At 38.8% G+C, this 16,986-nt stretch overlaps 1 protein-coding gene across 3 annotated transcripts in view; it reads right to left on the bottom strand.

Annotated features, from left to right (window-relative positions):
• The window catches only part of LOC129723352 (SOX domain-containing protein dichaete), a 189,475-nt gene that overhangs the window by 93,032 nt on the left and 79,457 nt on the right, over nt 1-16,986 (bottom strand). For 2 of the 3 annotated variants that reach the window (XM_055677529.1, XM_055677531.1), the window contains exon 3: nt 14,087-14,253. In XM_055677529.1, coding sequence (XP_055533504.1) covers nt 14,087-14,253 — 167 coding nt within the window. The remainder of the gene's footprint in view (nt 1-14,086; nt 14,254-16,986) is intronic. The other variant, XM_055677530.1, reaches the window with a different exon arrangement.

The raw sequence follows: 16,986 nt of genomic DNA, 5'->3' as shown, positions 1-16,986 counted from the left end.
CAATTTTTCTATGAACTGCAAAAAAATAAAAACCATTACATTTTATGCACTGATATTTCATTCGCAACACTGCTGTACCAGTTGTTACACAGCAAAAATGGTTCCTTACTTTCCAATTCCCATTGTTCCAAACTCGAATCCATTTTTTACTTCATCCAAGTTCAGTCGAAAGTCAACACAACACACACCAGGCCCCACTCGGGCTTGCCTATTTTCAGTTCGAATTTTTTCTAACAACAGAACGAGTGGCACGTGAAAACGAGGTGGATGTCATTTTTCTGGTGAAAATTTATGTTTGACAAACAAAGACTCCTTTCGGCAGGCAGTGAATGAATGAGAAAAATCGAAAGGTCTCGATCCGAAACGGTGAATCTATGGAAAATGTTGAGTTAGGAAAAAAAAGAGGCTAACAAAAGGAAAAATGTTTAGTTACACTACTGTTACTGCGAGGACGGTTGCAGCTTGTTTCGCTCCCTTTGTCGTTGGTGGGAGTCCAACTCGAGCTGGCCACTTGATTTGTGACGGTCCATGTATGTCAGAGAGCAGTATTGTTATTCAAATTTACTCAATCGATCAATCGCTCTGATGGCCTTTGAAGATTGTTAGATTACATCCTCAATCGATTCAATGATTGCAAGTGAAATAGAAAATAAGGTAATTTAGAATGTGTTCATGCTATTTAAACGTAATACGCTGAAAATCAATAAAATTTATCAAAATCACATGAACAAAGGCGTGAGAACCGCAATCACTTTATTCAAATCACACCCGAGTGAAAAGCGGTGGGAAATTTCAATCTTCGTTGCCTCAACATGACAGCTCTAATCTGTTTCTGACATGTTAGCCAACACCGTTACCCAAATATTGCGTGTCGGTGTAATCCTCGCGTACGAATTTCAAATATTTCCCTCGCGTCTCTCCCGTCTGCCTATTCCAAGCACTTCCGACTGGTGGCGGCCCGCAGATAATAAATTCAAACAAAACTAATCTAAATTATCATATTTTCAAGAGGGTGAAGTTAAATATTTGCCAACAATCGGATTGTGTAGCGGGTTGGGTTGACTACCGAGCGGGAGAGGGAGGGAAGATCCGAGGCAACACGCAACAGCACACGTTTATTCGCATTCCCAGTCTGACGCATCGCCTGGCCTTGGTGTCGGCCCTCAAGGAGATAGAACGACGTCACTCAACGCAAATCGGGAGCACGCCGAGTCGGGGATGCTGCTGCCATGCCACGTGACCGAGATTAACCCTCTTCTCAACACATCATTTAATCGAAATCGGTTTTAATTGAATACTCAACTAGATACCAATCAAAACAAAACGCATCCACGCGTCCCTATCTGAGGGACGAGTTTTTTCAGATTCGAGCTAGCTAGCAGTGTTGTGTTTTTTATGTATAGAATGTTTGAAAATTAAAACAATAATATTAGATGTAAGCTGGAAAACGATCGTAATATTGATTTCGGGATATTTCGGCTCAGTGGTCTGAGCCGAAATATCCCGACAATAATATTAGAGAAAAATTAACTAATAAAATGGTAACATTTTCTATACAACCACATATGAAAATTGAAAAATATATCGGATTCAGTTAATAATATAAGCTTTCAACGATTTCTTGCCACAAATCGAAAGATTGTAATGTTTTCTAGCTTACTATATCATGAAATATGTAAAAATGAAAGAAAAAATGATCAAGGAGAGTTTCTCAATTTTACTTAGGTCTTTGTGAAAAGTTACGCGAGAAATATGTCAATTTAAATCCGAAGTGCGAAGGAAGATAAAAAAAAATCAAAGAAAGACTAGAATACCCCAAAATCGAAGAAATTAAAAATGTAGAAACAAGCTCCAGCAGATGTCAGCAACCCAACAATGCCTGAAAGTGTTCTTCCACTATGACTTGATACTGACAGATGCAGTTTTAACGACAGATGCACTTTTAATTCATGGTATTCACGTTACAAGGAGTCATTCGATAAGGCAAGTAAGCTTGACGAATCCGCCGACTCCTTATGAGGAAGCCCGATCCAGCGGCACACGAGCTTCATTCTCCTAAAGCTGTCCAAGAGGTTCAGCTTCGCCGAAACCACCGAGAAGTTGGAATCGCTCTTCGGATATACCGTCTCGATCCTTCATCAGCGATACCAGTACCTACAGACCGTCAACGATGACAAAGAAGGACTACGTGTCCTGCAAGGTAAACCGCGTATGCGTGGACTTTAAACTTATCAATCTAGTCGAGGAGCAATTTAGGTGCCTAGACTTTGCGGCTGATCACGGAGCTGAACGAACCGTCAGCGAAGATCGTGGAGGGCTGCGAAGCCTTGACGAACCTCAAGAACGACACCATGTTTCTACCAACACTCTCATGAACAGTATAAGCCGTACACCAACAAACCTGTCAAGAACGTCACGTCATTCACGTCAGCGTAGATCAGCCACAACTTCTGTCCTGGACGTGTGGAGGAATGAACTTTACGAAGGACTGCCAGTTTTTGGGATTATCAATGTCGTGATTGCGGAAAGAAGTGGCACAAAGAAGGCTACTGCGCCTTCTTCTTCAGTAAACCATCATCCGGCAATGCTCAGGAGAATGTACGGCCTCTGTTCCCGTCCCTGACAACCAAGGTGGTCTCGATAACCACAATCTCAGCCATGGAAAGCGTGCAGGGAGCCGTCGAAGAGAAAATCCAACGACTGTATCAATTTCAAGTGCCAAGATCCTCTCACTCACAAGGGGCTCAGACAACCCGCTGGATAGCTTCGGCGGAGTTTCAGTAACTTGTAGACGCAATGCTTCACAACATACACCAAATCAAGTATCTGGGATAGATCCTAGATAGCGATGGCATCCGATCGAATCCAGACAAGATCGCTTAGATCGTACTTAGGAGTTGTGAACTACTTTAGTAAGTACGTTCCTGGGATACGAAAGGTGCGAATTCCCATGAATCAAAGCCAGAACTAAGAGGGAATGGAACAAGGTGCTGATCCAATACAATCTCCAGCTGGTCATTGAGAGGTCTGCCGACGCATTTTAAATCGTTATCAGGGCCTGAATCGCGCACGGGTTCCCGGCGGCAACGTAATAGTAATCGGTCACGCATTGAGGAGCCTAACTCTGACCGACACAAACTACAACCGAATCGAAAAGTAGGAGTCGATTCAGATCTTCACTGTAACTTGCATCCACCAATTCACTTTTCGGAAGGCACTCCAAGTTGTAGAGAGGCCACAAACTGTTGTTGGCCATAGCCGGATCTAAAAAAGAATCCTCGTTTTACCGCCAACAGGTTGTTGCGTTGGCCGCTTACTCTCTCCCTTTACGGTTTCTTCATCAAATATGTGGCGACCGATGGTTTTCGATGGGCTCTCCAGTTACTGCACAAAGGCCATCCAGGTGTTGAGCGAATGAGAGCGGTCGCAAGAAGCTACTTATACTGGCTTAGTAACGACGAGTGCATTGTCAAACATATTTTTTACTGTACCGAGTATGCTAGGGCTGCCAAAATCAACACTAAAACTAATTGGAAGTCCTGGCTTGCACGCGAAAAACACTTCGCTCGCTTCGGAAACCCAGAGACACTGGTGAACGACAACGAACAGCAATTCTTTAGTGGGTAGATCGAAGGGTTCTGTGATCACATGAAAACGCCACCTCTCCAAGCACTCTGACAGAAAGGTTCGTTGACACGTTCAAGCGAATTCTCAAAAAAGTTACGGCAAGAGGAGAGAGCCTCATCGAAGTTGCTGTTATGCTACCTAAGCGCTTCATAAGGAAAATCGCCTACTCAGATCACATTTCACAATGCAGATCACTCCAAGCAAGACGACCAGTGCTACCGCAAACATTGAAGTAAGGAAATAACTCCAAAAATCTAGTCTGGGCTAAGGTCAACAGTTGGAACTGAGAAGCTCGTCAGGTTGGGAATCGGTTGCGACCGAAACAGAAGAAAAAACGCAGCTTACCATCCCACCGGAATGAATTGATGTGTGCATTAGAGTGCCCATCACTTGTATGGGAAAAAAGTAATCAGGAAATTCAAAAGAACCTGGCCAGCGAAGATGACCTTCTGGTGTTACGTATACCTCTTATGTCATGTTAATCTCTTTGACGATAATGCTGATAGACATCAGACCAGCCAGGACGCGTATTCCCTCGTATGACACGATTCAGTTCGCACACGTGACCCTCAGACACATAAGCCTGTAGGTACTAAATAATTTACCACGGTAACAAGAGGTAACCTACCAAAGGTACGACTAAACTAGTCCGCCTTACCTTAGTATGAACGCTGCTAGCAAGAAGCTTACGCTTACTACCATAGACCGCCGAGCTATTTGACACCATTTCTGCAGGCACAGTCGACGTGGCTTTTAAACGTGAGCTTGTCGTCGACCATCACCCCCAAAAGCTTAAAGGATCGCTTCGAGACGATAGTGTATCCGTCAGCACTAATCGAAAACTTGTTCTTATTTACGATTGTTCACTACGTGACCTCCGTCTTATGGTGCGCTAGCTCCAGTCCAGAGTGCTTTCAATCCTAACCACGCGTATGGATAGCGTGACCTTCAACTCGAACTTTTTGGTTGACCGCAGACCTATAGATTTATGTGACAATTGCGCAAAAGCGCAATCCTTTTACAATAAAGTGCCGTCTTTGTGACGGAGAGAATAGCATCCACCGCAGATCTACTTTTACGGCCACTGAACCGATTGGGTGAACGAATATTATTCGGATGGCCGGGTACCCGGATACGGATAATCGAATAGTCGGATATTCGGATATCCTAATATTTACTATCCGGATATCCGTATTTTTTTTCTGTCTTTTGAAGCCCGTTCAAATAAAACGTAACGCGAAAAATGGCTTCTTTCACAATCCCTCATCCCTCGCAAGTAATTATTTACATAATTCTCATTAGACTATGTTCGGATACAAAGTCCGGATATCCGAACATCCGGCTAGCCGAAAATCCGGAAATTCTGTCGGATAATATCCGGATATTCGACTGATACGGATCTGGGATATTTGTCAGATATCCGAGGTCGGATATCCGGATATTTTTATCCGGATAGTCCCAGCACTACAACCCGGGGGCTACCTTTATAGTCGTCTTAATGGCAAGGTTTGGGATTCTGTTTGGTCCCGGTGCTTTGACGGTGTTTACGCTATCAATGATCATTCGCAATCGTTACCGTCTTCCCTACCTCTGCGCGGTTACCGTCATTCACTATTTGTGGTGACTCAACAACCGGAAGCCAGTCATTTGGCTCGTGGCGTGGAGAAGGTCTCTCAATGATCCGCTCCAACATCGCAGGTGACTGATTTGCCGGCGCTGTCGTGCCTCTAGTCTTGGCCTTTACAACCCGCGAATGGTTTCATCCAGATTTCACCTACCTAAAAAAGGTTTTCACTTTGAATTTTGTCGGGAATCTTATCCGACAATGTGTGCCAGATTTTTGCCAGACTTTTTATTTTTGTTTTGCCAGATTTTATTTAAAACTTAGGGGCATCCCCGGGACTCCCGGGGTGCCGAACGTCACGTTAGGTGATTTTTGACAAGCGTGAAAATCTCCCACAATTACCAAAGCCGTTAGACTTGCCAGTTTCCACAGATAATCGATCGATCATCTGAGCGAACCTTTCTGTAGATCGACGAGGAGGAGCATACAAACTGCAGTAGAATACTCCGTCCACCTTGACAACCCCGTATCACTCATTTATCGACACTATCTCCTAAACCAGGGACCTGCCTGTCGTTCATATGACCTCCATATCAAACTTATCTACTATGGAGGTACTGTTTCCGGGAGGGGTGCGATGAGGGTCCCATATGATGGCTTTGTCCGACAACAAATCGGAGGCTGCTTGGTAAAGCGGCTGCTGTGCCGCGTAGCAGTGGTTCGGGTTTAATTGCGGCACCCTCACGCCTGCGGTTTAGTAACCGGCGTACCAGCCAGGCCCTTGGGACCTCCCGTGGCGTGAACGTCAAACTGTTGAAGAGTACCCAGGGGATATAACGACTAACCAAGTTTTAAGCTAGGCTTTCTTCGGCGCTTTGCTTGCCTCAGTCGTAGTGAGCTTTATAGTGGCTGCCTGAGTCCCAACCGGGTTCTTGCGAGGGCGAATTGCGTCTGTGCAATGTCGCAGCCTTCGGTGATCTCATCTAGGTATTAAAGCTGAAGAGGCCCGAACGTCCTTCTCTAACGCTTTATGGGCTACCTCTGTAAGTAGTTAACTACTCCTTCGCATCTCTGCGGAGCTCTAGGATCATTTCGCCGATACGAGGTCGACGAAAGATCCGAACATCCTCATCCAGTTCTTTTAGCTGGGCGTCACCTCTAATGGCCCCCAAGACCTTGGAGTATTTATACCCGTCACTTTTGAGTATGGGCGCCTCGCCCTTGCTTAGAAAGCCTATAGAAAAGAGAGACGCCATGACACTCACTTCCATTGAACTCACACCAAAACGGCTGGAAGGCCTTTAAAGTTTTGAAAGTTTTGACGCAAAGTATTGCAATCAAGTTGCGATGAAAAAAGGGACTTGCTAGTTTGCGTAACAACTTGTATGCAAGTACAATTAAAAAAAAATAAATTGTTAATGTTTTTCGAATCCCAGCTCTCAAGGTACGGCGCTGGCCTAACAAGCCATTCATCGTAAGTTCGAGTCTTGACTCGGGAGAGACTGTTAGTGTTAGTAGGATCGAAGCGCTAGCCCCGCAAATGTCCTGTACACTTAACGGTTGGCTGCGAAGTCTGTGTATAGTTAACAGAGGGTCAAGTTCCGAATCGGAATGTGACTCTAACACATATTAAATTTAAACATGTTTGATATACGCTTTACTGCCATACGGTTTCATTCCTGTTACGTGAGATGCGTTTGGGTCCCTAAACATATAATAGTGAAAAAGTCACGCAATTTGGCGGGGGAACCCGCCGTTTTGGTGTGACAGTTACCATAACGGTGAGATCTACGTCTTCTCTCTATCCTATAGGCTGACTACCCTTGCTCCTTCTATCCTTTCACGACTTTTTAGAGTGATTTTCGGGCTTCTCGCGCATTTTTCTCCTTTGTCGTCTTTTGTTTAGCACGGTAGTGTAATGTTCGTCGCCCTAGCATCTTTGTTGGACTTTTCTTTCTGTCGACGAACCAATAAGGACAAAACTTGTTGAAGTTGACTTAGAAGAAGATATTGTTGAGTCCGGAACCTCTGGACGGGTCTGGAGAATCATTTTCAAACTTTAAGCTTCTCCAATTCAACGCTTCTTTTCAGCAGGAATAGCAGGATGCGAGACGGGTACCTTCGGGCTCCAACTTTTTTTTTGCAGGAGGTATAATGCACGGGCAGCGTTCAAATATACGTACTAATCGAGCGGACACTGGTCAATATAGGCACTTATTTATCCAACAGGTAAGCATTTACGTAAGGTAACTACGAGCACTATTCAATGGGACAGAATCAGGTTCTTTTGCAGGCAAGTACACTTTATTTCTGTTGAACTTGATGGGGGTTTCACTGATTACGGGGTATAAAATTTAAACGCAATCATTACTCCAGGAAGGTTTATTATAAACTGAGAGAGATTTTTGGGTTTCTTTACTCTTTTATCGCTACATTAGGCGGAAACAGTAAAAATAAAAATACTTTTACCGCGGACCGAATCGAACTGTAAACAAACCCCAGCATAACACACTGCAGTCATTTGCTGCACAAGATATTTAGACTACTGGAATGCAGGTGGGATTTTTAGTGTGCTGCCATCTGTCCGTCGGTTCTTGCGTTAATGTCTGATGTTGCGCGATAGTGTTTCTACTTGTTCGAGACTGAAACAGATATGAAAAAGTAAATCATTCAAAAATGGCAAGAGCAGCAATGAAGGTCTCAACATTTCTGAAAACGTCAAAAATGAATAAAAAAATGCTTACAAATGTCAACAGCACCAACAAAAATAAAACAGGTCAAAAATACCAAAGAAGCTATAATGATTGAAAAGGCCAAAAATTATGGAAATCTAATAGAATCGTCAGAAAACTCAAAACAATTGAAAGATCATATAAGTTGAATAGATCAAAAGAAGAGTGAGAAATGCCACGAAATTTAAAAAAAGTCAAACATGCCGAAAAAGTTAGCGCACATCAAAAGCAAATCACGGAACAAAGGTTAAAAAATTAATCGAATAATCAAAAGTCGAATGAGTTGTTGATATTACAAAAAATTAAATGTGTTCAAACAGACGAAAGCTACTGCTTTAGATAGAAAAATAAATAATGAAATAGAATAATAGATAAATGTAAATAATAAATGAAGAATGTAAAAGATCGGAAAAGCAGCCAAACATTATCAGAGTAGAAGATAAAGGAACTATTTTCAATGAATTTACATTTTTTCCCGTGGGAAACATTCTTGGAGTACCTCACTTTGTATTAGGGCCCATTTTATTCATAATGTACATTAATGATATGAGACAAGTTTTACGATTTTGTGATATTAACCTTTTCCTGATGATACTGTACTGTTCATTGCAGCTAAAAATCTCGGTTTTGCTATATTCGCTTGAATGAGGACTTGTGTTCGCTGAGGAGATGGTTGAAATTCAAACAACTAAAACTTAATATAAATAAAACTAAATTTATGGTAATATCGCGCAACCGTGCTAATGAAAATGTCTCTGTGGAAGTTGACAGCGAGACACTTGAACGCGTACGTTAAAAGAAATATCTTGGCGTGACTATTGATGACAAACTTAGGTTCAATATTCATATTAACAATGTCATCAAGAAAATTGCAAAAAAATGGAATTCTCTGTCGTTTGAATAAAGAGTTGAGTACTTTCAGCAAAATTCATCTCTATAAATCAATCATCTCTCCCCACTTGGAATTTTGCTCTTCAATTTTATTTTTGGCAAATAAAACTCAAATATCGAGATTGCAGCGTTTCACGGCTTGATGTTGGATGCTTTACAATGTGCAATGGTCCAGAAATCAAATTTAGGGGGAAATTCGGGTCTAGAGCTCTATAGCAATGTTTTTGAGAGAAACTTTCTTCTACAAAGTTGTTACATATGATGAAGCGCTTATTGAAAAATTATCAAAAATTAGTGTGACCAAAATTTTCGATGCAATCAAGTATCTAACTGTTTTATCTTTGTAGATAAAAGAAAAACTTGTTCTATAATGTTATAGCTCCTATAATTTTAAGTAACTTTGTAAAAAAAAATTTCTCTATCTTTGAAAACAACCGATTTTTATTGAAAAAACATATTTTGCGCTCTAACTTCTTTATTTCAAGTTTCACCTTAAAACTGTCTTTGAACGACTTTTAGAGCTTTTCAAGAGAAACAATTTGCAATGCTGATATTGTGAATGTCTCAATTTTACTCAAAGTTATCAATATTTTTCATCAAAAAAACATGCATTTTTTATTTGTTTGTCATTCTTTTTGGGGCAAACATAAAAAATATCTTTTGGTCTCATTTTGATATCACTCTAAATAAATCTCTATCTAAATGAAGGAATTTTTAAAAATATGTTATGTTTCAAATTTGAGTAAATTCAATTTAAAAACGTGACAAAAATTTCAAAAATTTTATATATTACGCATATAAAAGCACGTAGATTCATTTTTCTGGTATTTTTTCTTATAACTAGAAGTAATTACCTTCAATTTGATTCAAAAAGATCGAAAATCGATCAACTGGTTCAAAAGTTATGAATTTTCAGAAATTAAATACATCGAATATAACCGTTTTTATGGTCACCCTATTTCGGAGCTAGTTCCCCTAACAACCCAACGAAAAAAAAGGGTTTGATTATTTTCAACATAGATTCATCCCTGCGATTTTGAGCACAATTGAAGCACTTTGCGTGACCAACTTCGAAGTAGGGTGACCATAAAAAACGATGTATTTAATTTTCAAAAAATCATATCTTTTGAACCAGTAGACCGATTTTCAAACTTTTCGGATCAAATTGAAGGTAATTATTTCTAGTTATAAGAAAAAATACCAGAAAAATAAATCTGCGTGCTTTTATATGCGTAATATATATATACAAATATTGAAATTTTTGTCATGTGTTTTAAATTGAATTTACTCAAATTTAAAAAATAACATATTTTTTAAAATTCCTTCATTCATAGAGTCAAGTATGCCCTTCAAAATGAGACCAAGAGATATTTTTTATGTTTGCCCCAAAAAGAATGACAAACAAATGAAAAACGCATGTTTTTTGTTGACAAACATTGATAACTTTGAATAAAACTGAGATATTTACAATATCAGCATTGCAAACTGTTTCTCTTGGAAAGCTCTAAAAGTCGTCTAGAGGCAGTTTTAAGGTGAAACTCGAAATTAAGAAGTTAGAGCGCAAAATGTGTTTTTCCAATATAAATCGGTTGTTTTCAAAGATAGAGATTTTTTTTAATTTCCCCCTAAATTTGGTTTCTGGACCATTGTGCAATGGTTATCTGTGAAGCAGCGAATTGTGTTCATGACGATGGTGTTCATTTTTAAAATAGTTAATGGATTGGGGCCTCGATATTTGTGTGATCGAATTGTGAGAGAAGTGATATTCATAGTTACAACACTAAAAACGCGACAGAAATTCTAATACCAAATTTTCTTTTAGCGCTTCGCTGAATTAACTTTTTTAAAAGAATCAAAGTGTTCAATTCGATGCCCACTCAGGTCAAACGTGCAGCAACGCTACTTGAATTTAAGAGACAATGTATTTCACACATCAAAGCTGTTTTTAAGCAGCTAAACAGAAGTGTTTTTCAATTCACGCACTAAATTGACGAAGCTTTCATCACGGATGACTTTATGTGGACATCTACTGTAATAGCTTTTTAGTATTCATTTAAGCATTGTAAAAACTGTTATGTTCGTCATGATGATGATGATGGATTTTGTATTTATGCAGTAGTAAAAAAATGAGAAGTCTACAAAGGTTTAAGAATCGCAGGCGTTACACTGATATAATTGACTACCTTTCTGAAATTGATGTATGTTATTTTGAAAAATAAAGGTTTTTTTTTTGAATGCATATATACAGATATATTATGCTAATGCATGTTATGGGAATTAAGTTTTTGTGACACAATAAACTTTTAAGTAAATCTGGACATACGTCGGATTACTCGGGAAAATTATGACACTTTTGATTGTTTTTGGATGTTGAATTTCCTAGCTGTTCTAAGACTTTTTCGGGTTGGAAAGTTTATAGACTTCCCTAGGTGGGGAAATGCCCAGAAGTCTCATGTTAAGTTTACGGTTTACCTGTGCTTTGCTTGCTGAGTTCGGCGGGAAAGGCCTTGTTGGGACTGTTTATTTAACTGTGGGCTAGATTCAATTCAGAGGTGAGTAATGCCAAATTATTTGAAAGTAGTAAAATAATTAGAACTCGGTAATTTTGGTCGTAGAACGACTTAGAAATTTGTGTTTAATTTTTTCATTCAGTAATGCTGCCGTTTAAGCATTGGAATATTACGGAGGATTTTATATCTGTATCGACAAAACCAGTCCGTTTTTTTGCTTTCTGTTTTCATTGAAGCAATTACTAATTATCTAATAAATAAATCGTCTGCTTCAAACCTTTATAGGGGTTTAAGGCGGCTCCATCATCATCATCAGCAGTTTTATTTAAAAAAAATAATAAATGATCCGGTCATAATTATCATAATAGATCAGGACAAGGTCAAAATTGCTGTAAACATGTTAGTAGGTAATATATCAGTTTTTTTTCAGTAGAAATGTGATTCTTCTTAATCACATTTCAAAACTACCTGCATTTCTAGAACAGACACAAAGGAGACATATTAAGTGCTTAAATTTAGTAACTCATTTTCGAAAACATTTTCAAACTCTATAAAAAGGGTTAATAATGAAATGATATACCGATTTCCGAAAGTTACCAATTGAAAAAGCGCGCCCGAAAAGCGCTACTGTTTGGTCGCACAATTCGCCAAACAAAAGCTCACATTCAATCTGTCCAATCTAAGCTGAACAACAACAAAACGCGAACAGTTTGCGCGCTTCATTCGAAAACAGTAATTACTACACAACAACCTCGCTCTGAAAGTTACATTTTCCAGCAGCACTAGTTTCATTTTTTCCTCAAGTCCTGCTCAGTGTTGTTCGTGCATTGAGTGATTCACATCAGTGCAAAAACAGCTCGGGCTTGTTTGTGTACCTGGGAGTGTATTATTATTTCCCGTTCGAACAATAGAGCGCCGTACAGAGTTGGGCATTGTTTCGGGATTTTTAAACATTATTCACCGTCACAGTGGGATGGGAGGCTGCGCACAAACACAGGGAATGAAATTGTCTTCCAGCTACAGCTCATTCAGGATCACAATGGGGACTGTTCGCTGTACGTATGTGTGCTTTCATACATGCACTCGAATGCAATGGAAATGATGAAACACTGTCAACACTAAAAGTAGTGAACGAATCTAGTGAAAGGAGAAATGATACACATTGTAACTCTGTAAAGTGTGAGAGTATCAAACAAGCGCCTATGGATTCAGCAGAAGGTTTCGCATGAATCCTGTACGACAGTACGGATGTACAACCATATGCACCAGTGGGCGCACACTTACTAAATCCAGGGAGCTCAGCTGGCATTGGCCTCGGATTTCCTGCTTGTGGCAGGTAACTGAAAACGGGGAACAACGGAGAGTGTGCCACCGGGTAAAGCTGCCCGCCCAGTTCCTCCTCCTCATGTTGAGCTTTCCGAAACCCCAGGAAATGCGGATGGGAGGAAACATGTGTTACCATATGTGGCCCCCATTGTTGTACGGCTCGGCTTTTGTTCTTGCTCTGTTTTCTCGCACACAGCGCCGTCCTGAACCGAATGCCACGAGAAATGGGTGGCGTCTTCTTTATCCAGCACAGTTGTTTGCTGCAAAATGTCCGCTCAGCTAACAACAAAACCATCGTCTATCAGGTATTGTCTTCGGTGAAATCCACAATGAAAGGAGTTAAACTTAAGGTATATGATTTAAAATGACCGCTAGTAAAATTAAACATCAATGTCCGACTCTCGATCTTAGACTTTAATTTATTTTAACCAGAAGTTTCCAGACGAATTTTTTCACAAACTTTTCATGGCTAACGTTTAGTTTGGCTAACATATCTTACGGCAGTCAAACATTTTTCGTATGTCTATTGTCCGGTCCCTCTAGAACAATTGAACATTACTCGCAGTGCTTGTTAAATTAATCAATCCGGTCAGTTTAAATGACTCCGCGAAACACACTCAAGCGAAATAAATCGCGCTCACAATCGGGATAATAGCTTGAATTTACATGCAAACTTACCGGGACAACAATTTCAATTCTCCACTTCCCGTAATCCGCATTTATAAATCACGACTATCGATTTTCGTCCAAGTTTTCCAACTCAATTGTTATTCCCTGTCGAACACAACATAAATTTTACACAATAAAAAAAGAAGTAAAATAAAATAAACCCCGAGACCGGTCGGTCGCACAGGGAAGGAAACAGAAATATCGCTATATTTACATTATCATCAATTTTGTATGTTTTCACCTTCCGAATGGATTATGTATATTTTTTGTGTCCCGTCCCGAGGACGATGACGGCGTGTATTGAAATGACAGCCGGGTGTATTGTACGAGAGTCGAACAAATAATTGAACGGGCGTGGGCGAAATCGAGAGTGAACGAACGGAGCTGGTCCTTCTGTTGCTTCCACCATGCGGAAAAATATTGACGAGGGAAAAGTGCCTGCCGATCCTCTTTACATACAGCAACCGACCTGGGCCGTACAACAATGAGGGCTCTGGGCTCGGGAATCGAATTTTCGATTTTCTCTTCGTATCCAACCGGGCTCACGGGAAAGCGGAAGCAAAACGAGGGAACCGCCGCCTTGTGTACCTTTTGTCATTGCAGCACCACTCGATATAGCACACATATACATACAGTAATAATGGATTAGAAGCCGGAATCGAAGAAAAATATTGTAACCAAATTCTATTGTACTCGGAAGCCTTGCCCGTACTGAGCATTGCTGACTAGGTAACGAGGAAAATCGATTCTTAAAGTGGTGTACTTACCGAGCCGCTTGGAGATCTCTGAGTTGTGCATTTTTGGGTTGTCCTGGGCGATCTTCCGCCGCTGCAGCCGGGACCACACCATGAAGGCATTCATCGGGCGTTTGATGTGTTCCTCGGCGGGCTTCTTCATCATGGTCTGCCCCAGCAGGCTGTAATAGTAGGGAGAACTTTGGACCGTTACGTAAGACTGCTGATTCCTTTTCGAGATTGAACGAGGGGGGCAAGAGGGGAGCGGGGGCGGCTAATTTGGAATAGGGTTGACTTTTTTCTCGAAACTTCTTTCTGTTGAAATCACTAAAATATTTATTAAATCTGGACATAATTATGATTATTTTAATTTGTACTTTTTTTGAACAAAATAATAAACGAACGAAAAAAATAAAGAGAGAATACCAAATCACAGTTTTGAAGCCGTGTTAGAATGAGTTGTAGATAACACTCAGACATGATAATAGCAAATCCAGTTGCGTTTGCAAATATTTCGAGGGAGTTAAAAAATAATTGTAATTAAACATTCTCAAAAGCATTAGCGAAAATAAAAAACAGAATCAATACCTTTATAATATAGAGCTGAATCAAAGAAAGCCCATTCCTACAACATTCCTACAGCAAAATAAAGTTAAATTGAAGAAAATTTAAAAAAAAATACAAAATCACTTTAACTTGTCAACATATTAAGACATAATTTACTAAACAAAACAAAAACAAAAACGCTAATTTTGCAAAATTTTAAACAGAATTCAAATGATTGAAATTAGTTTTATTAAAATTTTAACCTTTTCTGTAATTCATGAACGATTTAGTGCATCGTTCTTTGTATTTTAAAACAAACGTTTGACTAACTCTTGCATTAAAAATATTTGACTAATTTTGGACCCACTTTTGGCATATTGTTGACATATTTCGGCTTATTTGCAATATAACTGTAACAAAATATATGTCATATTATTGACGGGCTCTTATTTCTTTATCACAATTTTTTTAATCAATATTGACACATTTTTTAACTATTTGTGTTAAAATTTGGATACATTTATAACATGTGTTTTTCAAAAACTTGTTGACAAACTCTCAACAGATAAAAAGTAACTTTCGGTACAGTACAATTTAATACTTTTTGCCATTTTTAACACTTTTAGAATTTTTTGCACTTTTTATTTTTTTGACAGTAACAACATTTATACCATTTGTTAGCTTCTCTAGGAAGAGGCCGCCAAAACGGCCGAAAAAAGCTGAGAAAGCCAGATTAATCATATCCGACTTTAATAATTTTTTTTAAATATTTGTCATTTGTTCACATTTTGCATACTTTCAATATTTTGGACAATTTTTCAATATTTCGAGATTTTTGACTTGACTTTTGGCTTTTTATCATTTATTTTTTGTTGATATTTGTAGTATGTTTGGCAAACGTTAAGTTAAATTTGAACAAATGCTAATCGAATGGTTAAAAGGTCTCCTTTGCCTAATCTATAAAAACGTCATTGACTCGAGTACAGAAGCTTCAGAGGAATTACGTTGCTAAATTCTGTGTACAAAGTGCTCTCCCGTGTACGAACTGTTCTTGAGATTGGCGGAACTTTTTATCTGTGAAAACTAGGCCGGATTTTGAGAGGGACGCTTCACTACGAATCAAATATTTAACCTGCGACAGATACTGGATAAGTTTAGGAAATACAATCTGTAAACTCACCATATGGGTCATTTCATAAGAAGAGACCACGAAGAAGCACAAACTTGGACACGACCATCACAGATTTTGCTCAAAGTTGGGAGAATTATTCATCTACTATCACTTTGGAAAAATCCCAAATTTGGTGTCGATTGGAATCCCCCCCGCTCTATGGGAAAGCCGCCCCCCCCCCCTTTAATTGCAAAGTCACGCATTTTTTGTTCAAAATCTCTATTTTCTTTTTCTTACAATTCATGGACGTAAGATGTCCGAAAAATACTGATAGATGATTTTTAAAGAAAATAAACCAAGGAATCCACAAAAAATATAAGTTTTGACCGGAAGTGTTGCCAGATAAATTATTTTTGAATTTGAAAACTAAATTAACATTTTTCGGCAAATGCAGCGATTTTTAATTTAAATTTTATAATTTCATCATGTTCCTTGGAAAATTCCACATAAGAAACAACTATCATCCCGAGGTAATATGAGCCAATCTCGAGATATAACATTTTTACGAAAAAAGTTGTAAAAAAGTATGTAAACTTCGTAATTTTTTTTACAATTTATAGACGTTAGATACTCAAAAAATAGTGATAGGTGAATTTTGAAGAAAATAAGCCAAAGAATCCAGAAAAAATATTATTTTTAACCGGAAGTGCTGCCAGATAGATTATTTTTGTATTTTAAAATGAAATTTGCATTTTTCGGCAAATGCAGTTGATTTTATGTTAAATTTGATGGTTTCATCATATTTCTTGGAAAATTTTACGTAAAAAACACTTATCATCCAACGGTAATATGAGCCAATCTCGAGATATAGCATTTTTACGAAAATAGTTCTGAATTTCGTAAATAATTTTTCGTAAAAATGTTATATCTCGAGATTGGCTCATATTACCTCGGGATGATAGTTGTTTCTTATGTGAAATTTTCCAAGGAACACGATGAAATTATCAAATTTAAAGTAAAAATGGCTGCATTTGCCGAAAAATGTAAATTTAGTTTTCAAATACAAAAATTATTTATCTGGCAACACTTTCGCTCAAAATTATTTATCTGGCAACACTTTCGCCCAAAACTTCTATTTTTTCTGGATTCCTTGGTTTATTTTCTTCAAAAATCATCTATCAGTATTTTTCGGACATCTTACGTCTATGAATTGTAAGAAAAATAAAAAAGAGTTTTTGCTAAAAATTGCGTGACTTTGCAATAAAGAGGGGGTCCT

This window comes from Wyeomyia smithii, chromosome 2, assembly GCF_029784165.1.
Source record: "Wyeomyia smithii strain HCP4-BCI-WySm-NY-G18 chromosome 2, ASM2978416v1, whole genome shotgun sequence".
Taxonomy (NCBI): Eukaryota; Metazoa; Arthropoda; class Insecta; order Diptera; family Culicidae; genus Wyeomyia; species Wyeomyia smithii.
This window is presented reverse-complemented; position numbering and strand designations above follow the sequence as displayed.